The sequence below is a fragment of the Cherax quadricarinatus genome, chromosome 90 (genome assembly GCF_038502225.1).
Source record: "Cherax quadricarinatus isolate ZL_2023a chromosome 90, ASM3850222v1, whole genome shotgun sequence".
Taxonomy (NCBI): Eukaryota; Metazoa; Arthropoda; class Malacostraca; order Decapoda; family Parastacidae; genus Cherax; species Cherax quadricarinatus.
The window spans coordinates 8,474,995-8,498,086 of NC_091381.1; the positions used below are offsets into that span (position 1 = coordinate 8,474,995).

The 23,092-nt window shown below is 43.3% G+C and overlaps 1 protein-coding gene across 2 annotated transcripts in view; it reads right to left on the bottom strand.

The window, feature by feature from the left end:
• Positions 1-20,788, bottom strand: part of LOC128693290 (uncharacterized) — a 74,664-nt gene extending 53,876 nt beyond the window's left edge. For both annotated transcript variants that reach the window (XM_053782902.2, XM_053782893.2), the window contains exon 1: positions 20,521-20,788. In XM_053782902.2, the coding sequence (XP_053638877.1) occupies positions 20,521-20,640 (120 nt within the window). In that variant the 5' untranslated portion in view covers positions 20,641-20,788. The remainder of the gene's footprint in view (positions 1-20,520) is intronic.
• Between the last annotated feature and the right edge of the window lie 2,304 nt (positions 20,789-23,092).

The following is a 23,092-nucleotide window of genomic DNA, read 5'->3' on the forward strand; positions in this document are numbered from 1 at the left end:
TACAGGTTCAGGAACCTCAAGCGCTCCCAGTAACCGAGGTGTTTTATCTCCGTTATGCGCGCCGTGAAGGTTCTCTGTACATTTTCTAGGTCAGCAATTTCACCTGCCTTGAAAGGTGCTGTTAGTGTGCAGCAATATTCCTGCCTGGATAGAACAAGCGACCTGAAGAGTGTCATCATGGGCTTGGTATCCCTAGTTTAGAAGGTTCTCATTATCCATCCTGTCATTTTTCTAGCAGATGCGATTGATACAACGTTATGGCCCTTGAAGGTGAGATCCTCTGACATGATCACTCCCAGGTCTTTGACGTTAGTTTGGCGCTCTATTGTGTGGCTGGAATTTGTTTTTTACTCTAATGAAGTTTTAATTTCCTCATGTTTACCATATCGGAGTAATTGAAATTTCTCATCGTCGAACTTCACATTGTTTTCTGCAGCCCATTGAAAGATTTGGTTGATGTCCGCCTGGAGCCTTGCAGTGTCTACAATGGAAGACACTGTCATGCAGATTCGGGTGTCATCTGCAATGGAAGACATGGTGCTGTGGCTGACATCCTTGTCTATGTCAGATATGAGGATGAGGAACAAGATGGGAGCGAGTACTGTGCCTCAGGAGTGCTAGAATATCTGATACACGAAAGGAGGTGCTGACCAGGGAATTGGAAATTATCGAACTTAAGTTAAATGACTCTTACAGGAACCAGGAGAGACAGGAGGAGCTTAAAGCTATTAGTGAAATTGAAAGAAATTCAAAATATTTCTCCTCATATGCCAAAAACAAGGCAAATACCATATCTAGTATCGGGCCCTTACTCAGACAGGATGGGACTTACACAGATGACAACAAGGAAATGAGTGAAATATTGAAATCCCAGTATGACTGTGTTTTGTGAACCACTAATCGGTCTGAGGATCGACGGCCCAGATGATTTCTTTATGAATGAGCCTCAAAACTCCATAAATGTATGCCAGATTTCCGACATTACCCTAACTCCGATAGATTTCGAAAAAGCCATTGACAACATGCCCATGCACTCAGCCCCGGGCCCAGACTCGTTTTCATTAAGAACTGCAAGAAACCCCTCTCGCGAGCTTGGACATGGGTGAAATTCCACAGTCACTTAAAACAATGGATATAGCCCCACTCCATAAAGGCGGCAGTAAAGCATTAGCGAAGAATTATAGACCAATAGCTCTGACGTCCCACATCATAAAAATCTTTGAAAGAGTTCTAAGAAGCAGGATTGCAAATCACCTGGATTCCCAAAATCTGCACAATCCAGGGCAACATGAGTTCAGAGCAGGTCGCTCCTGCCTCTCACAACTACTGGATCACTATGACATGGCCTTGGATGCACTGGAAGAAAATCAGAATACAGATGTAATATATACAGACTTTGCAAAGCATTTGACAAATGCGATCATGGCGTAATAGCCCATAAAATACGTGCTAAAGGAATAACTGGGAAAGTGGGGAGATGGATCTTCAACTTCCTAACAAATCGAACACAAAGAGTAGTGGTCAACAGATTTAAATCGGAGGCTGCCATAGTGAAGAGCTCTGTTCCACAAGGCAAAGTACTCGCCCCCATCTTATTCCTTATCCTCATATCAGACATAGACAGAGATGTGTACATCACAGCACCGTATCATCCTTTGCGGATGATACTAGGATCTGCATGAGACTGTCATCTGCTGAGGACGAGGTTAACCTCCAAGAAGATATAAACAAAGTTTTCCAGTGGGCAACGGTAAACAATATGATGTTCAATGAGGACAAATTCCAACTACTCCTTTATGGAAAACTGGAGGAGATAATAACTAGAACAGAGTATACTACAGACTCTGGCCATACAATAGAGCGGAAAAATAATGTAAGGGACCTGGGAGTAGTAATGTCTGAGGAACTCACTTTCAAGGATCACAACAGTGCCACGATCGCACGTGCAAAGAAAATGATAGGATGGATAATGAGAACGTTCAAAACGAGAGATGCCAAGCCAATGATGATCCTTTTCAAATCACTTGTTCTCTCTAGGCTGGAATACTGCTGTACATTAACATCTCCATTCAAAGCAGGTGAAATCGAAAATCTAGAGAGTGTACAGAGATCCTTTACTGCTCGTAAAAGCTCTGTCAAGCACTTTAACTACTGGGAACGCTAGGAAGCACTTGACTTGTACTCGTTGGAACGCAGGAGGGAGAGATATATCATAATCTACACTTGGAAAATCTTGGAAGGAATGGTCCCAAATCTGCACACAGAAATCACTCCCTACGAAAGTAAAAGACTGGGCAGGCGATGCAAAATGACGCCATTGGTACACTAAGGGAAAACACCATAAGTGTCCGGGGCCCAAGACTGTTCAACAGCCTCCCATCAAGCATTAGGGGAATTGCCAATAAACCCCTGGCTGCCTTCAAGAGAGAGCTGGACAGATACCTAAAGCCAGTGCCGGATCAGCTGGGCTGTGGCTCGTACATTGGACTGCGTGCGGCCAGCAGTAACAGCCTAGTTGATCAGGCCCTGATCCATCGGCAGGCCTGGTCATGGACCGGGCCGTGGGGGCGTTGATCCCCGGAATAACCTCCAGGTAACCAGGCAACCTTGCAGAACAGAAAGAACTTTTCACCGTAGCTGCCTCAGACTTGACTCTGTTTACTACTACTCTTTTTGTTCTATTTGTGAGGAAGTTTTCGATCCACCTACCAACTTTCCCTGTTATTCATCTAGCACGCATTTTGTGCGCTATTACGCCATGGTCACACTTGTCGAAGGCTTTTGCAAAGTCTGTGTATATTACATCTGCATTCTTTTTGTCTTCTAGTGCATCTAGGACCTTGTCGTAGTGGTCCAGTAGCTGAGGCAGACAGGAGCGACCTGCTCTAAACCCATGTTGCCCTGGGTTGTGTAATTGATGGGTTTCTAGATGGGTGGCGATCTTGCTTCTTAGGACTCTTTCAAAGATTTTTATGATATGGGATGTTAATGCTATCGGTCTGTAGTTCTTTGTTATTGCTTTACTGCCCCCTTTGTGGAGTGGGGCTATGTCTGTTGTTTTCAGTAACTGTGGGACGACCCCCGTGTCCATGCTCCATCTCCATAGGATGTTAAAAGCACGTGATTAGGGGCTTCTTGCAGTTCTTGATGAACACGGAGTTCCACGAGTCTGGCCCTGGGGCAGAGTGCATGGGCATGTCATTTATCGCCTGTTCGAAGTCATTTGGTGGCAGGATAACATCAGATGGGCTTGTGTTAACCAAATTATGTGGCTCTCTCGTAAAAAATTCATTTAGTTCTTCGGCTCTCAGTCTGGTTAGTGGTTTGCTAAAAACTGAGTCATATTGGGACTTGAGTAGCTCACTCATTTTCTTGCTGTCATCTGTGTAAGACTCATCTTGTTTAAGTAGGGGCCCAATACTGGATGTTGTTCTCGACTTTGATTTGGCATAAGAAAAGAAATACTTTGGGTTTCTTTCGATTTCATTTATGGCTTTTAGCTCTTCCCGCGATTCCTGACTCTTATAAGATTCCTTTAGCTTAAGTTCGATGTTTGCTGTTTCTCTGAGCTGTGTCTCCCTACGCATTGCAGATATACTATGTAGTATATTCATACATAGATTTCTTAATACCATTTATAGGCAGGCTCTCTGACCAAGACTTGGCCAGGAAGCCTGCCTATAAATGGTATTACGAAATCTATAGATGTGTATACTACACAATACTGTTGATACCCGATTTTTTGTCAGTTGTGAGTTGAGGTCTACCACGTGGGAACGCTAAACCTGTAGGGTTATACAGCGCATGTAGGGGGGATGGGATGGAAGGTAGTCAGGGCTACACTGAAGTACAAGCATACCCCCACTGCCTGTCATGGTTGTTTAGAACAGCTTAATAACACAGATCGCTTGGTTATTGTGACCAACACTCAGGTGATGTGATCAATTCTCATCAGAGCTCTACAGAAAGATCTGGATAGGTTAGTACAGTAGTCTGAAAAGCGAAATCTGCCATTTATTTTAGACATGCAAAGTTCTAATCCCAGGAAAAGAAACTATGACATTTAAATAGGAAAGAATGTAATTCTCAATCACTCTGAATAGGGAAAAAGATTTAGGAGTTCTGGTATAAAGCCAAGACAACAGTGTGTAAATATTCACAATAAAGATAATATTCTTGGCTTCATATCAAAAAGTATAACTAACAGGAGTCCTCAGGTTATACCACAACTTTTCATATCCTTGTTAAGGCCTCATTTAGATAATGCTGCACAGTTCTTGCCTCCATATTACAAAATGGACATAAATGCGTTGGAAAACTTACAGAGAAGTTAATACCATGTATCCAAAGTCTTTCTTAAGAGCTTAGACTGAGAGCAGTGAACCTGTACTCAGAAAGGGATGTAATTAGGAGATGAGTGAAGTGTACAGATAGAAGATAGGAATAAATAAAAAAGATATAAAGAAAACACTGAAAACATCTAACCAAGACAGAACTCACAGCAGGGGGATCAAGTTGGACAAAATTAGGTTTGGAAAAAAAAATATAGGAAAGTGCTGGTTTTCCAAGAGAGTTGTGGATGAGTGGAACAAACGGCCGAGTAGAGTCACTGAAGCAAGAACTCTGGGTAGTTTTAAAAACAGGTTGGACAAGTACATGAGTGAGTGTGAGTCAAACCTGCCTAGTATGGGCCAGTAGGCCTACTGAGGTGCTCTCCTTGCTTATTGTTGTAAGTATTTCAACAAGCACTCAGGTATTGTGACCAACACACAGGTATTGTGACCAACACTCAGGTATTGTGACCAACACTCAGGTATTGTGACCAACACTCAGGTATTGCGACCAACACTCAGGTATTGCGACCAACACTCAGGTATTGTGACCAACACTCAGGTATTGTGACCAACACTCAGGTATTGTGACCAACACTCAGGTATTGCGACCAACACTCAGGTATTGCGACCAACACTCAGGTATTGCGACCAACACTCAGGTATTGCGACCAACACTCAGGTATTGCGACCAACACTCAGGTATTGCGACCAACACTCAGGTATTGCGACCAACACTCAGGTATTGCTACCAACACTCAGGTATTGCGACCAACACTCAGGTATTGCGACCAACACTCAGGTATTGCTACCAACACTCAGGTATTGCGACCAACACTCTGGTACTGCGACCAACACTCAGGTATTGCTACCAACACTCAGGTATTGCTACCAACACTCTGGTATTGCTACCAACACTCAGGTATTGCGACCAACACTCTGGTACTGCGACCAACACTCAGGTATTGCTACCAACACTCAGGTATTGCGACCAACACTCTGGTATTGCGACCAACACTCAGGTATTGCGACCAACACTCAGGTATTGCTACCAACACTCAGGTATTGCGACCAACACTCAGGTATTGCGACCAACACTCAGGTATTGCGACCAACACTCAGGTATTGCGACCAACACTCAGGTATTGCTACCAACACTCAGGTATTACAACCAACACTCTGGTATTGCGACCAACACTCAGGTATTGCGACCAACACTCAGGTATTGCGACCAACACTCAGGTATTGCTACCAACACTCAGGTATTACGACCAACACTCAGGTATTGCGACCAACACTCAGGTATTGCGACCAACACTCAGGTATTGCGACCAACACTCAGGTATTGCTACCAACACTCAGGTATTACGACCAACACTCAGGTATTGCGACCAACACTCAGGTATTGCGACCAACACTCAGGTATTGCGACCAACACTCAGGTATTGCGACCAACACTCAGGTATTGCTACCAACACTCAGGTATTGCTACCAACACTCAGGTATTGCTAACAACACTCAGGTATTGCGACCAACACTCACGTATTGCTACCAACACTCAGGTATTGCGACCAACACTCAGGTATTGCGACAAACACTCAGGTATTGCTACCAACACTCAGGTATTGCGACCAACACTCTGGTACTGCGACCAACACTCAGGTATTGCTACCAACACTCAGGTATTGCTACCAACACTCTGGTATTGCTACCAACACTCAGGTATTGCGACCAACACTCTGGTACTGCGACCAACACTCAGGTATTGCTACCAACACTCAGGTATTGCGACCAACACTCTGGTATTGCGACCAACACTCAGGTATTGCGACCAACACTCAGGTATTGCTACCAACACTCAGGTATTGCGACCAACACTCAGGTATTGCGACCAACACTCAGGTATTGCGACCAACACTCAGGTATTGCGACCAACACTCAGGTATTGCTACCAACACTCAGGTATTACAACCAACACTCTGGTATTGCGACCAACACTCAGGTATTGCGACCAACACTCAGGTATTGCGATCAACACTCTGGTATTGCTACCAACACTCAGGTATTACGACCAACACTCAGGTATTGCGACCAACACTCAGGTATTGCGACCAACACTCAGGTATTGCGACCAACACTCAGGTATTGCTACCAACACTCAGGTATTACGACCAACACTCAGGTATTGCGACCAACACTCAGGTATTGCGACCAACACTCAGGTATTGCGACCAACACTCAGGTATTGCGACCAACACTCAGGTATTGCTACCAACACTCAGGTATTGCTACCAACACTCAGGTATTGCTAACAACACTCAGGTATTGCGACCAACACTCACGTATTGCTACCAACACTCAGGTATTGCGACCAACACTCAGGTATTGCGACAAACACTCAGGTATTGCTACCAACACTCAGGTATTGCGACCAACACTCTGGTACTGCGACCAACACTCAGGTATTGCTACCAACACTCAGGTATTGCTACCAACACTCTGGTATTGCTACCAACACTCAGGTATTGCGACCAACACTCTGGTACTGCGACCAACACTCAGGTATTGCTACCAACACTCAGGTATTGCGACCAACACTCAGGTATTGCGACCAACACTCAGGTATTGCGACCAACACTCAGGTATTGCTACCAACACTCAGGTATTGCGACCAACACTCAGGTATTGCGACCAACACTCAGGTATTGCGACCAACACTCAGGTATTGCGACCAACACTCAGGTATTGCTACCAACACTCAGGTATTACAACCAACACTCTGGTACTGCGACCAACACTCAGGTATTGCGACCAACACTCAGGTATTGCGACCAACACTCAGGTATTGCTACCAACACTCAGGTATTACGACCAACACTCAGGTATTGCGACCAACACTCAGGTATTGCGACCAACACTCAGGTATTGCGACCAACACTCAGGTATTGCTACCAACACTCAGGTATTACGACCAACACTCAGGTATTGCGACCAACACTCAGGTATTGCGACCAACACTCAGGTATTGCGACCAACACTCAGGTATTGCGACCAACACTCAGGTATTGCGACCAACACTCAGGTATTGCTACCAACACTCAGGTATTACGACCAACACTCAGGTATTGCGACCAACACTCAGGTATTACGACCAACACTCAGGTATTGCTACCAACACTCAGGTATTCCGACCAACACTCAGGTATTGCGACCAGGAAAAGTCGGTCGATGGATCTATAATTTCCTCACTAACAGAACACAGAGTAGTCGTCAACAGAGTAAAGTCCGAGGCAGCTACGGTGAAAAGCTCTGTTCCACAAGGCACAGTACTAGCTCCCATCTTGTTCCTCATCCTCATATCCGACATAGACAAGGATGTCAGCCACAGCACCGTGTCTTCCTTTGCAGATGACACCCGAATCTGCATGACAGTGTCTTCCATTGCAGACACTGCAAGGCTCCAGGCGGACATCAACCAAATCTTTCAGTGGGCTGCAGAAAACAATATGAAGTTCAACGATGAGAAATTTCAATTACTCAGATATGGTAAACATAAGGAAATTAAATTTTCATCAGAGTACAAAACAAATTCTGGCCACAAAATAGAGCGAAACACCAACGTCAAAGACCTGCGAGTGATTATGTCGGAGGATCTCACCTTCAAGAAAGACCGGGCCGCGGGGGCGTTGACCCCCGAAACTCTCTCCAGGTAAACACTCAGGTATTGCTACCAACACTCAGGTATTACGACCAACACTCAGGTATTGCGACCAACACTCAGGTATTACGACCAACACTCAGGTATTGCGACCAACACTCAGGTATTGCGACCAACACTCAGGTATTGAAACCAACACTCAGGTATTGCGACCAACACTCAGGTATTGCGACCAACACTCAGGTATTGCTACCAACACTCAGGTATTACGACCAACACTCAGGTATTGCGACCAACACTCAGGTATTACGACCAACACTCAGGTATTGCTACCAACACTCAGGTATTACGACCAACACTCAGGTATTGCGACCAACACTCAGGTATTGCTACCAACACTCAGGTATTACGACCAACACTCAGGTATTGCGACCAACACTCAGGTATTACGACCAACACTCAGGTATTGCTACCAACACTCAGGTATTACGACCAACACTCAGGTATTGCTACCAACACTCAGGTATTGCGACCAACACTCAGGTATTGCGACCAACACTCAGGTATTGCGACCAACACTCGGGTATTGCTACCAACACTCAGGTATTGTGACCAACACTCAGGTATTGCTACCAACACTCAGGTATTGTGACCAACACTCAGGTATTGCGACCAACACTCAGGTATTACGACCAACACTCAGGTATTGCGACCAACACTCTGGTATTGCTACCAACACTCTGGTATTGCTACCAACACTCTGGTACCGACGTCAACATTATAATGTGCTTTCAAAATTTAAACGTAATTATGAAGGAGTTAACCAATGTAATGTTTATAACTGACCAAGATTAAGATTTTTTTTTAATTATTATAAATCTCTGAGGATTAAAAAGCCAGGACAACCCAGGAGAGTCAAGAAGTGGCTTATTTCTGTCTGAAATAAGCCCTTGGTACCTATTTACTGTTAAGCGAACAGGGGCAACAAGTACCTTTCATATACCTTTGAAGAGTTTCGAGAGTTTATCTACTCTCTGAGCCCGGCCATGGGCCAGGCTCGTCTGGTGCTTGCCTGGTCAACCAGGCTGTTGCTGATGGAGGCCCGCTGCCTGGTTGATCTGGCACCTGGTGAAGATACTTGTCCAGGTTCCTCTTGAAGGCTTTTACACTTGTTCCAGCAGTGTTTCTGATATCTTCTGGTAAGATGTTGAATAGTCTGGGAGCCCGGATGTTGATACAGTGTTCCCTTAGTGTCCCCACCGCACCCCTGCTCCTCACTGGGTTTATTTTACACTTCCTGCGCTAGGAGAATTAAGACAGAATGATAAATTAGACACATGTACAACATTTTGGTATCTTTAATGAGGAAACGTTTCGCCACACAATGGATTCATCAGTCCATAGAAAGGAGATGGTGAAGAGCGGGAGTTTGAGGTAATCAGTCCCTCAGCCTTGAGTCGATGTGGTCAGAATTAAGACACATGTGCAACATCTGGGTATCTTTACTGTAGACGTTTCGCCATTCAGTGGCTTTATCAATACAAACTGTAGGACAAATTATGCCCAAGAATTTATATTGATAAAGCCACTGGGTGGCGAAACATCTACAGTAAAGATACCAGATGCTGCACATGTGTCTTAATTTTCATCTCGTCGGTATTATATACCATTCTTGTTCAAGTGGTAGGAGCCTTGTCCATACCATTTGTCCTGCCCGGGATTGAACCTAGGTCCTTTCGGTTGGTAACGGCTCTCTCTACAACAAAGCTACGAAATAAAGCTAAACAGAAATAAGACAGACGGTCCTCAATGACGCACTGACTTTCACGAGTTATCCCTGGGTGGCTAACCTCCCGGGTTAAAAGTCCAAACAAATCTTATTTTGTTTACGCTGTCAACATCAGTTGTTTCTTAGTAACGAGACTGAACTAAAATGTTTTAAGAGGCGGTGAAAACACTGGAGATAAGATAAGATTTCGTTCGGATTTTTAACCCCGGAGGGTTAGCCACCCAGCATAACCCAAGAAAGTCAGTGCGTCATCGAGGACTGTCTAACTTATTTCCATTGTGGTCCTTAATCTTGTCCCCCAGGATGCGACCCACACCAGTCGACTAACACCCAGGTACCTATTTGCTGCTAGGTGAACAGGACAACAGGTGTAAGGAAACGTGTCGAATGTTTCCACCCGCCGGGAATCGAACCCGGACCTCCGTGTGTGAAGCGGGAGCTTTAGCCACCAGGCCACCGGGCCACTACCACCAGGCCACCGGGCCACTACCACCAGGCCACCGGGGCACTACCACCAGGCCACCGGGCCACTACCACCAGGCCACCGGGCCACTACCACCAGGCCATCGGGCCAGGACAGCGGCGCTTCATACCCGGGTGATATCTCTGTTCAGTTTCGGGAGATTCTTCTCTATTAGCCATCATGGTGGGTGCATCAGAACTGATGAAGAGCTCTTGATCCAGAGAATTTGAGCTATCCTGTCTCTCCATGGATATCTACCTGGAGGTTATTCCGGGGATCAACGCCCCCGTGGCCCGGTCCATGACCAGGCCTCCTGGTGGACCAGGGCCTGATTAACGAGGCTGTTACTGCTGGCCACACATAGTCCAACGTACGAACCACAGCCAGGCTGATCCGGCTTGAACATCCATTACAAGGTACAAGGAACGTACGAATCACAGCCCGGCTGATCCGGCTTGAACATCCATTACAAGGTACAAGGAACGTACGAATCACAGCCCGGCTGATCCGGCTTGAACATCCATTACAAGGTACAAGGAACGTACGAATCACAGCCCGGCTGATCCGGCTTGAACATCCATTACAAGGTACAAGGAACGTACGAATCACAGCCCGGCTGATCCGGCTTTAACAAGGTACAAGGATCCCAATGGAAATAAGACACTCCGTCTGATTTTTGGGGGTTATCCTGGGTAATTTACATTATGTATGATAATTGTACCTATGTGTACCTGTACCTAAATAAACTTACTCAGGTACTGTTGTCACCAGCTGATAATATTACGTCTCATGGTGTGATTAACTTTTCCCATGGTGGAAGTCACTGCCTCTGAGGCCCGGTTCCAGACCAGGCCTCCTGGTTGGTGGCCTGATCAATCAAGCTGTTAGTGCCCGCATCCGACAGTCCTACATATCAACCACGATCCGACTAATCAATAACTGCTTTTCGGGAATCTATCGAGTTCCCTCTTAAAGACAGCTAAGAGTTTGTTGGTGGTCCATATACTGCATGAAGGGAGAGCGTTGAAGAGTCTTGGTCCCTTAACACTTACTGAGTTCTCTCTCAGTGCACTCATCGCTTCCCTGCTTTTGATTTAACACTGGAGTGGTTGAAAATTTTCTCCTGTTAATAAAAGAAAATAAATTTCTTACTGGTTTGGAGAAGACTCAACTAAGTTTTGAATTTTGACCTTTGGTAAGTAACATAGATTTTTTTGCAGAAGTCTTGCAAATCTCGGGAATGTACAGAGAACCTTCACTGCATGAACAAATTCAGCAAATCACTTAAATTACATAGAACGTTTGAAGTCTCTTTACTTGTACGTACTACCTTTAACGCCAGCGAGAAAGATGCCCAGTAATTTACATCTGGAAGATCCTAAAGAAGTTGGTCCCAAATCTGTACACAGAAATCACTCCCCACAAAAGCAAGATCGGCAGACGGTGCAATATATCTCCTCCAGTGAAATACAAGTTACGTGCCATACCACGGGCGGGGATAGAACTCGCGATCAGAGTTAGCCACCGGGCCACTCGTATCACTACAATTTCGTGAGTCAAGAGTTACGTAAGTACAGTAAAGGATAACACAGTTAGTGTAGGAGACCCAAGACATTTCAGCAGCCTCCTATCAAACGTTAGGGATATTACCAACAGACCCCTGGCTGTTTTCAAGAGGGAACTGGACAGGTTCCTCAAATCAGTCCAGATCAGCCGGGCTGTGGCGCGTCCGCTGGACTTGGTGCAGATAGCACCAGCTGCCTGGTTGATCCGGCAGTCCACCGGGAGGCCTGGTCTGGGACCGGGAAACCTGAGCGTTGACCCTGGGAACACTCCCCAGGTAAACTCCGGGTAGGGTTACCTGGAGGTTACCTGGAGGTTATTCCGGGGATCAACGCCCCCGCGGCCCGGTCCATGACCAGGCCTCCCGATGGATCAGGGCCTGATCAACTAGGCTGTTACTGCTGGCCGCACGCAGTCCGACGTACGAGCCACAGCCCGGCTGAACCGGCACTGAATTTAGGTATCTGTCCAGCTCTCCCTTGAAGGCAGCCAGGGGTTTATTGGCAATTCCCCTAATGCTTGATGGGAGGCTGTTGAACAGTTTTGGGCCCCGGACACTTATGGTGTTTTCTCTTAGTGTACCAATGGCGCCCCTACTTTTTATTGGCGGCATTTTGCATCGCCTGCCCAGTCTTTTACTTTCGTAGGGAGTGATTTCTGTGAGCAGATTTGAGACCATTCCTTCCAAGATTTTCCAAGTGTAGATTATGATATATCTCTCCCTCCTGCGTTCCAACGAGTACAAGTCAAGTGCTTCCAAGCGTTCCCAGTAGTTAAGGTGCTTGACAGAACTTATACGTGCAGTAAAGGATCTCTGTACACTCTCTAGATCTGCGATTTCACCTGCTTTGAATGGAGATGTTAATGTACAGCAGTATTCCAGCCTAGAGAGAACAAGTGATTTGAAAAGGATCATCATGGGCTTGGCATCTCTCGTTTTGAAAGTTCTCATTATCCATCCTATCATTTTCTTTGCACGTGCGATCGTGGCACTGTTGTGATCCTTGAAAGTGAGATCCTCAGACATTACTACTCCCAGGTCCCTTACATTATTTTTCCGCTCTATTGTATGGCCAGAGTCTGTAGTATACTCTGTTCTAGTTATTCTCTTCTCCAGTTTTCCATAACGGAGTAGTTGGAATTCGTCCTCATTGAACATCATATTGTTTACCGTTGCCCACTGGAAAACTTTGTTTATATCTTCTTGGAGGTTAACTGCGTCCTCAGCAGATGACAGCCTCATGTTATGAACACACGAAAAGCATATTATGAAGATTTTTACCCAAGATAATCCTATACAGTCAAACAACAGACTTATTTTCATTAACGTGTATCCTAAGTATCTATTTACTGCTAGGTAACAGAAGCAGCAGGTATTAGGAAATTTAGCCATACGTACCACCTAGCACAAGGTATGAGCTTGGTACTTTCGGTTGTGAGACAAGTGAGCTGAACATTTTCAACTAGGATCGTTTGGCTGTCTCCAGCCTGTCAGTGAGTTTTTGTTGTTGTTTTATGCAACAAGGAAATCTCACATGGCACAGTTCTTAATAAACATAATTATAATAAATTTAGAATTTTTAACCTGTGAGTTATACAGATCCTCGAATAATACAGAAGGTAATCAGAATCGCAATGAAGGTTAGTTCCATCTCCCTGAGTCAAGAACCCGTCATCATCAGTCTAACATCGTTTCTCCTTGAAGAGTGTTCATACGAGTGTACACAAGTGTTCATACGAGTGTTCACAAGTGTTCATACGAGAGTTCACAAGAGTGTCCATAAGGGATGTTCAGGGGTGCCGGCATCGTGGCAGCGGCGCTACAAGACGCAACTGCTGGCAGAAACTGCCACCGACCCAGCGGCCGCCGCTACCGGGAAAAATACCTCAGCAGCATCCTCCGCTGGTATCCAATTTAATCAAAAAGTTAAGTAAAATAACTCAAACCTTAACATACGCCCATATTCCTGTCCATTTATGCCACAGGAGCAAAGTTATTTTGTACGACTCTCTGAGAAGTTTAATATAAAACAAGTTGTTTATTAGTTTATTAGTTAATATAAAACAAGTTTATTAGTTATGATGTCTCTGGACTACACGAGGATTATTAAGACGTTATGGCAAAAGATCTGGCCAAATTAATCTGCATTTCAATGAGATTTAATTAAGAAACATATAAATCCAAGTTTATAATTAATGTATCTTCTTTGAAAATATTACTATTATTATTATTATCATGATCATCGTCATCATCATCATTATATACATACACACACACACACACACACACACACACACACAGCAAGAACTCATTTAAAATTAAGTCCTTTCTAAAATTTTCTCTTATACGTTTAAAGATATATTTTTTTCATTAATGTTATTGTAAAAAAATTTAATTTTGCTCCAAAAGAATCTTAGAAAACTTACCTAACCTTATTATACCAAGAACAATTTATTTTAGCCTAACCCAACTAAATATATTTTAGATTTGTTTACAATAATTTAATACTAACCTAACACAGTGAAATATATATTTTTCGTTAGGTTCAGAATGATTTTGGCGAAATTATTGCATACACAAATTTTCACTTGTCCTAAATGGCAAGATGAGCGTTGCTATTTAAGCCAAGATCGCAAATTCTGCCTATTCGGCACGACATATATATATATATATATATATATATATATATATATATATATATATATATATATATATATATGTATATATATATATATATATATATATATATATATATATATATATATATATATATATATATATATGTATATATATATATATATATATATATATATATATATATATATATATATATATATATATATATATATATATTTATATATATATATATGTATGTATGTATGTATGTATGTATGTATGTATGTATATTCAGGAAAAGACAAAACAAACAAACAGATAATAACATTGAAACCGTCAGTGTTGTGTGAAGCAACACCATCAACATACCGACAGAAATATTACCAGATTAATAATATTGGTAGAATTACCTACAATATGTTAGATAAAGAGAACACAAGTGTTGTCGAGCCATTACGACCTGACAAAGCTCCTGGGGGGCGAAACCTTGCCACGATAATAAAAATATCTCATTAGTTGTACATGTGTCCTTTTACTCGACATAGAACACAGGTAGCTAGATACCATCAAGAAGAAAGCTGTGAAGCTGTGAGGCTGTGAGGCTGTGAAGATTACCAGCAGCACTGCCCGAAAGCAGGCTATGGTAGATATATGGGCGAGCCGCTAACACCCAGAGTTTAGTTGAACAAACAATTAATGAGTCAGGTCTAAGACCACATTTGTAACAGCACTTGTCTTTGATTTATAAATTCGCTAAGCAATGATTTTTGCATCGATTGTTATTATTAGTATTAGTATTATTATATTATTGCTAGCGCACTCATTTAACACACTTAGGTCTGTGGTTGTATCCCTGTTACCGGTGTAAACATTAGGACACATTATATTATGACACCTGCTGTCCCTGTTCACCTCTCAGTAAAACAGGTACCTTGGTGTTAATCGACTGGTGTGGGTCGCATCCTGGTACAAAACTGCCTAATTTGCCCGAAATGCTCAGCATAACAAGCGGCTTTCTATACAGTAGTATGTCATTTACGTCAGCTAGGCCTATATACCTTGTACATATACTTGTAGAACTAAAGATTATTATTATTATTATTATTGTTGTTATTATTATTATTATTATTATTATTCAAAGAAAGCACTAATCTTGTACGGGTCCAACAACGACAGGGGAAATAGATGGTAGGATAATCACGTTTGATGGAAGGAAAGAGAGGATGGACCAATTCCTTGGATCAAGAGCCTCCTCACTGGCAAGGAAGGTATCTGAATCTTTGCTTTCATAATGCTGAAATAACTGTATGAAGAATATTAACTTCTATGACGCTATAGCAACTATGTAGAATCTTGTTCAACATGATGCTGTAGCAACTATGTGTAGAATCTTGTTCAACATGATGCTGTAGCAACTATGTGTAGAATCTTGTTCAACATGATGCTGTAGCAACTATGTGTAGAATCTTGTTCAACATGATGCTGTAGCAACTATGTGTAGAATCTTGTTCAACATGATGCTGTAGCAACTATGTGTAGAATCTTGTTCAACATGACGCTGTAGCAACTATGTGTAGAATCTTGTTCAACATGATGCTGTAGCAACTATGTGTAGAATCTTGTTCAACATGACGCTGTAGCAACTATGTGTAGAATCTTGTTCAACATGATGCTGTAGCAACTATGTGTAGAATCTTGTTCAACATGATGCTGTAGCAACTATGTGTAGAATCTTGTTCAACATGATGCTGTAGCAACTATGTGTAGAATCTTGTTCAACATGATGCTGTAGCAACTATGTGTAGAATCTTGTTCAACATGACGCTGTAGCAACTATGTGTAGAATCTTGTTCAACATGATGCTGTAGCAACTATGTGTAGAATCTTGTTCAACATGACGCTGTAGCAACTATGTGTAGAATCTTGTTCAACATGACGCTGTAGCAACTATGTGTAGAATCTTGTTCAACATGACGCTGTAGCAACTATGTGTAGAATCTTGTTCAACATGATGCTGTAGCAACTATGTGTAGAATCTTGTTCAACATGACGCTGTAGCAACTATGTGTAGAATCTTGTTCAACATGACGCTGTAGCAACTATGTGTAGAATCTTGTTCAACATGACGCTATAGCAACTATGTGTAGAATCTTGTTCAACATGATGCTGTAGCAACTATGTGTAGAATCTTGTTCAACATGATGCTGTAGCAACTATGTGTAGAATCTTGTTCAACATGACGCTGTAGCAACTATGTGTAGAATCTTGTTCAACATGACGCTGTAGCAACTATGTGTAGAATCTTGTTCAACATGACGCTGTAGCAACTATGTGTAGAATCTTGTTCAACATGACGCTGTAGCAACTATGTGTAGAATCTTGTTCAACATGACGCTGTAGCAACTATGTGTAGAATCTTGTTCAACATGACGCTGTAGCAACTATGTGTAGAATCTTGTTCAACATGACGCTGTAGCAACTATGTGTAGAATCTTGTTCAACATGACGCTGTAGCAACTATGTGTAGAATCTTGTTCAACATGATGCTGTAGCAACTATGTGTAGAATCTTGTTCAACATGATGCTGTAGCAACTATGTGTAGAATCTTGTTCAACATGATGCTGTAGCAACTATGTGTAGAATCTTGTTCAACATGACGCTGTAGCAACTATGTGTAGAATACAATGTGATTCACAATATTAATAGATAACAATGTCAAGAAACCGTAACTTGTGGTCTCTGTCAATATATTATTATTATTAGTAGTAGTATTAATTAAAAAAATAAATGTTTTATAATAATAATAATAATAATAATAATAATAATAATAATAATAACAATAATAATAATTGTATTATTAATATTGCTATATTCACGAAGAAGCGCTAAACCATGCGGCACATTCATTCTCGTGAATGTGAAACACATAATAAAGTGCGATCCACAGAAGCTGCTGAGTGTGTGCAGGTTCGAATCCTGCTGTGGACTGAGAGATCATATCTGTAAGTAATTTTGTCCGATATTATACATAAATACTTGGCAGTTTATGGATTGCTCACTGTTGTGAAGTGTTAACCTGGGATAATGCAACATACCGAGTCAGTTTATTATATCTTTTTATTCTTGTTCAATGTAGCTTGTAGCTTGTTTCCTTAAGTGAATGTGACCTGACCTGACTATGTTAGGTGCGTTGGCTTAAGCCGGTAGGAGACTTGGACCTGCCTCGCATGGGTCAGTAGGCCTGCTGCAGTGTTCCTTTTTTCTTATGTTCTTATTATTGTTCCTATTTAAATTCTTCCTCGGGATGCTACCTACAAGAGTATACTAACTCCCAGGCACCTATTGACTGCTAGGTAATAAGGGCGGAAGGCATTAAGTGACTTGCCCAATAGAAATACCTCACTTCATCTGACTATTTTGGATTATCCTAGATAATTTACATGTAAACGATAGTCTGCCAACGACACCAAGACAGGCCGTCGAATTAATTCTGACGAGGACACTAGAGCACTGCAGGAAGACCTGAATAGACTGATGCAATGGTCGGAGAAGTGGCACATGCGGTTTAATTCAGACCCGGTGGCTAAAGCTCCCGCTTCACACACGGGGGGCCCGGGTTCGATTCCCGGCGGGTGGAAACATTTCGACACGTTTCCTTACACCTGTTGTCCTGTTCACCTAGCAGCAAATAGGTACCTGGGTGTTAGTCGACTGGTGTGGGTCGCATCCTGGGGGACAAGATTGAGGACCCCAATGGAAATAAGTTAGACAGTCCTCGATGACGCACTGACTTTCTTGGGTTATCCTGGGTGGCTAACCCTCCGGGGTTAAAAATCCGAACGAAATCTTATCTTCTTAAACTGTCTTGGGAAGGAAAATAACTATTACACTTTTAAACTAAATTAGATTCTAATATCACTGATTGCGGAAAAGATTTAGAAGTTATGGTTAACAGTAAACTAAAACCAAGACAACAGTGCGTAAGTGTTCACAATACAGCGAATAGAATTCTTGGCTTCATATCAAGAGGTATAAACAACAGGAGTCCTCAGGTTGTTCTTCAATTAATTATTGGTTAGGCCTCATTTAGATTATTCTGCACAGTTCTGGTCACCGTATTACAGAATGGATATAAATGCTCTGGAAAACGTACAAAAGAGGATGACGAAGTTGATCCCATGTATGAGAAATTTTTCCTATGAGGATACTCTGAGGGACCTGAATCTGCACTCTCTAGAAAGGCGTAGAATTAATAGGGGATTTGACTGAGGTGTATAAATGATAAAACAGGAATAAATAAAGGGGATATAAATAATGTGTTAAAAGTATCTAACCAAAACAAGACTTGCAGTACTGGTTTCAGGTTGGAAAAAAAATAGATTTAGGAAGGATATAGGAAAACATTGGTTTGACAATAGAGTTGTAGATAAGTGGAAGAAACTCCGGCAGTTTTAAAAAATAGGTTGGACAATATGAGAGGGTGTGAGTTGGACCTGACTGGCTTGGGCAAGTGGGTCTGATGTGTTGCTGAAAATGATATAAAATATCGATAAGTTGAAGACTAAAACATATGTGCAACATTGGATATCTTCATTGCTGAAACGTTTCGCCTACACAACAGACTTCTTCAGTCAAATACAGAGGGAGTAAGTGTACCAGTGAAACAAAGTTGACTTAATCAGTCCATCAACCTTGGAAGAAAAGCACTGCATTCCACCTCCCTTCTTAAGTGGATGTGACTTGAACCTGACTGGCCTAAGCCAGTAGGTAACTTGGACCTGCCTAGCATGGGCAGCACTGCCTCCTGCAGTGTTTCTTTCTTATATGTACCCGTGCCTAAATAAACTTGGCCCGTGGTCTGGTAGGCAAAGCTCACGCTTCACAGGCTGATTGTCCGTGGTTCGATTCCCGGCAAGGGTGGAAACATTAGTCGTGTTTCCATACACCTGTTGTCCCGTTCACCTAAGAAATAGGTACCTGGGTGTTAGTCGACTGGTGTGGGTCGCATCCTGGGGGAAAAGATTGAGGACCACAATGGAAATAAGTTAAACAGTCCTCGATGACGCACTGACTTTCTTGGGTTATCCTGGGTGGCTAACCCACCGGGGTTAAAAAATCAAACGAAATCTTATCTTACGTCTCGCTTCGTAATGGAGTTCGATCCCTTGTCGTCTCGGGTGTAAGCCAAGTGGGCTGACCACTGCTAGATATCTTAGTTAACGTAATGACATTGTTGAAGGACCCGCTCCAGAACCTCCCGAATTCCAAAGACCACCTCACGTCACCCTCAGTACCACCTCACGTCACCCTCAGTACCACCTCACGTCACCCTCAGTACCACCTCACGTTACCCTCAGTACCACCTCACGTTACCCTCAGTACCACCTCACGTCACCCTCAGTACCACCTCACGTTACCCTCAGTACCACCTCACGTTACCCTCAGCACCACCTCACGTTACCCTCAGTACCACCTCACGTCACCCTCAGTACCACCTCACGTTACCCTCAGTACCACCTCACGTCACCCTCAGTACCACCTCACATCACCCTCAGTACCACCTCACGTCACCCTCAGTACCACCTCACGTCACCCTCAGTACCACCTCACGTCACCCTCAGTACCACCTCACGTCACCCTCAGTACCACCTCACGTCACCCTCAGTACCACCTCACGTTACCCTCAGTACCACCTCACGTTACCCTCAGTACCACCTCACGCCACCCTCAGTACCACCTCACGTCACCCTCAGTACCACCTCACGTCACCCTCAGTACAACCTCACATCACCCTCAGTACCACCTCACGTCACCCTCAGTACCACCTCACATCACCCTCAATACCACCTCACATCACCCTCAGTACCACCTCACATCACCGTTAATACCACCTCACATCACCGTCAATACCACCTCACATCACCGTCAATACCACCTCACATCACCGTCAATACCACCTCTCATCACCGTCAATACCACCTCACATCACCGTTAATACCACCTCACATCACCGTTAATACCACCTCACATCACCGTCAATACCACCTCACATCACCGTTAATACCACCTCACATCACCGTCAATACCACCTGACTCACCTGATCAAGACAGTGGGCCCTACACTGAGCCATTTTAAGAGCTGTTTGTAAATCCAGTGTTGTGCAAGAGGTGGCTACAACCAGCATCACCAACACGCACACTGATCCCATCACATCCATTCTCAAATGTCCTCAGACTACTACTTTATCATACACTTGTTAAGAGTCTCACTCTAGCACCATGTGTATGAGTGGAGGCGAGAGAGATCACCCACGGGAGAGGTTGCTACACACATGCTCACTCTCAGGTACAAACCACGACTGTCTGCTGGCCCAACTCTCTCTCTCCATTTTGCCGCTCCGATGCTAGCGTTCACAACGTATTCATTTTCTGCTTATTTTGCCTCTGGTGCTTGCTTTTATCAGTTTACCGCACTTCTATTACTTTTTTCCGATGGAATGGCTGCTACAATGCAGTTAACGAACAAAACTAGTTAAAATATAAAACACCACATCAATAAAACTAACTTCGTACACAAAACAAACAGTTAAGTGTCAACTTTCAGCCATGTGTCTGGAGGCTGTGTTGGGTGAAGCTTAGCTGGCAGCTGCTTTATTATCAGCACCAACTGTTGCCCCATACATTTTAATTTTATAATTTTTAAAAGGATGGACTGGTAAACCGGCAGAAGTCCTCTATCAGATAATCAAAAGCTCCAGTGGCAGGTCATCATATGACTAAGACCCGCATCAGGAAAACTCTTGTCCCATTTTCTGATCAATCTTACCTAACCTAATCTGTTGCCATAGCTCAATTTTCATCGTATTTTTGAGGTGGTCAGTCCCTCAGCCTGGAGAAGTTTTGTTCCATAGTCTGAAACAATGTGAAGTTTAAGCGACTTATATACTGTCAAAAGGAGAGGTGTATCATATCATAATCTACACTTGGAAAATCCTCGAAGGGATGGTCCCGAATCTGCACACAGAAATCGCTCCCTTCGAAAGTAAAAAACTGGGCAGGTAGTGCTAAATATTCCTAGTGAAAAGTAGGGGCGCCATTGGTACACTAAGAGAAAATATCACAAGTGTCCGGGGCTCAAGACTGTTCGACAGTCTCCCACCAAGCTTAATTAAGGGGAATTACTAATAGGCCCCTGACTGCCTTCAAGAGGGAGCTGGACAGATACTTAAAGTAGGTGCCGGATCAGCCGGGCTGTGGTTCGTACATTGGACTACGTGCGGCTAGCAGTAGCAATCTGGTTGATTAGGCCCTGATCCACCGGGAGGCCTGGTCGTGGACCGGGCCGCGGGGACTGTTCCAGGTAGTCCATTAGTAGAAGAAAGAATGTATTCACTGAGAGGTCAGGTCCATCTCAAATACAACCATTTTCACTTGAAAAAGTTGTCCAAGGTGTTTTCTGTACTAAGATACCAATGTGTTGCAGTGTCTCACACAGTGAATTATCAAAATGGTATAAAATACCGACATGCAACAATTCGGCATCTTTATTCCGAAACGTATCGCCTGCACAGTAGGCTTCTTCAGTCAGAGTACAGAAAAGTTGGTAGGAGCAGTAGAGACGTGAAGACGATGTAATCAGTCCATCACCCCTGAAGACGTATATATATAAACCTTTCAACAAACCGGCCGTCTCCCACCGAGGCAGGGTGACTCATAAAGAAAAACAAAAAGTTTCTCTTTTTAAATTTAGTAATGTATACAGGAAAAGGGGTTACTAGCCTCTTGCTCCTGGCATTTTAGTCGCCTCTTACGACACACATGGCTTACGGAGGAAGAATTCTGTTCCACTTCTCTATGGAGATAAGAAAGTGTCATGTGGGGGTTCGGCTGGAATTGGGTAAATTCACACACTTCGGGTGGCTGGTGACTTATTATTATGGGCACTAAGGAAGGAACCGCCAAGCCTGACCTGCCGTCTCTGCTACTCTACTCTAAAGTAACTTCCATCGTGCCCGGAGGGCGAGCGACATTCAAACAACATGCTTGGTCAGCAGAATGACTCAATAACGGTCAGTGATCACGTAAGGGGTGACGATGAATCAGTAACAGTGTATGAGTCACTGATGCTACTGGTAACTGATTCTACTGAGAAAAGAAACAAGAACAAGAACTAGTAAGAAAGTAGAAGGAAATCCAGAGGGGTGTGTATATAAAAGCATGAATATGCATGTTTGAAACATAAGAAAGGAATAACACTGCAGCAGGCCTATTGGCCCATGCTAGGCAGGTCCTTCACAATCCCTCCCACTAAAAGAATATTTGCTCAACCCATTTTCAATGCTGCCCAGGCAATAAGCTTTGCAAGTCCCACTCAAATCCAAACTGTCTCACTCATGTATTTGTCAAACCTAAATTTGAAACTACCCAAGGTTTTAGCTTCAATAACCTTAATAGGCAGACTGTTCCACTCATTAACTATCCTATTTCCAAACCAATACTTTCCTATATCCTTTCTAAATCTAAGCTTATCTAATTTGAATCCATTATTACGGGTTCTTTCTTGGAGCGATATTCTCAGGACCTTATTTATATCCCCTTTGCTAATACCCATCTTCCTCTTATACACTTCAATCATGTCTCCCCTTATTCTTCATCTTATAAGTGAATGAA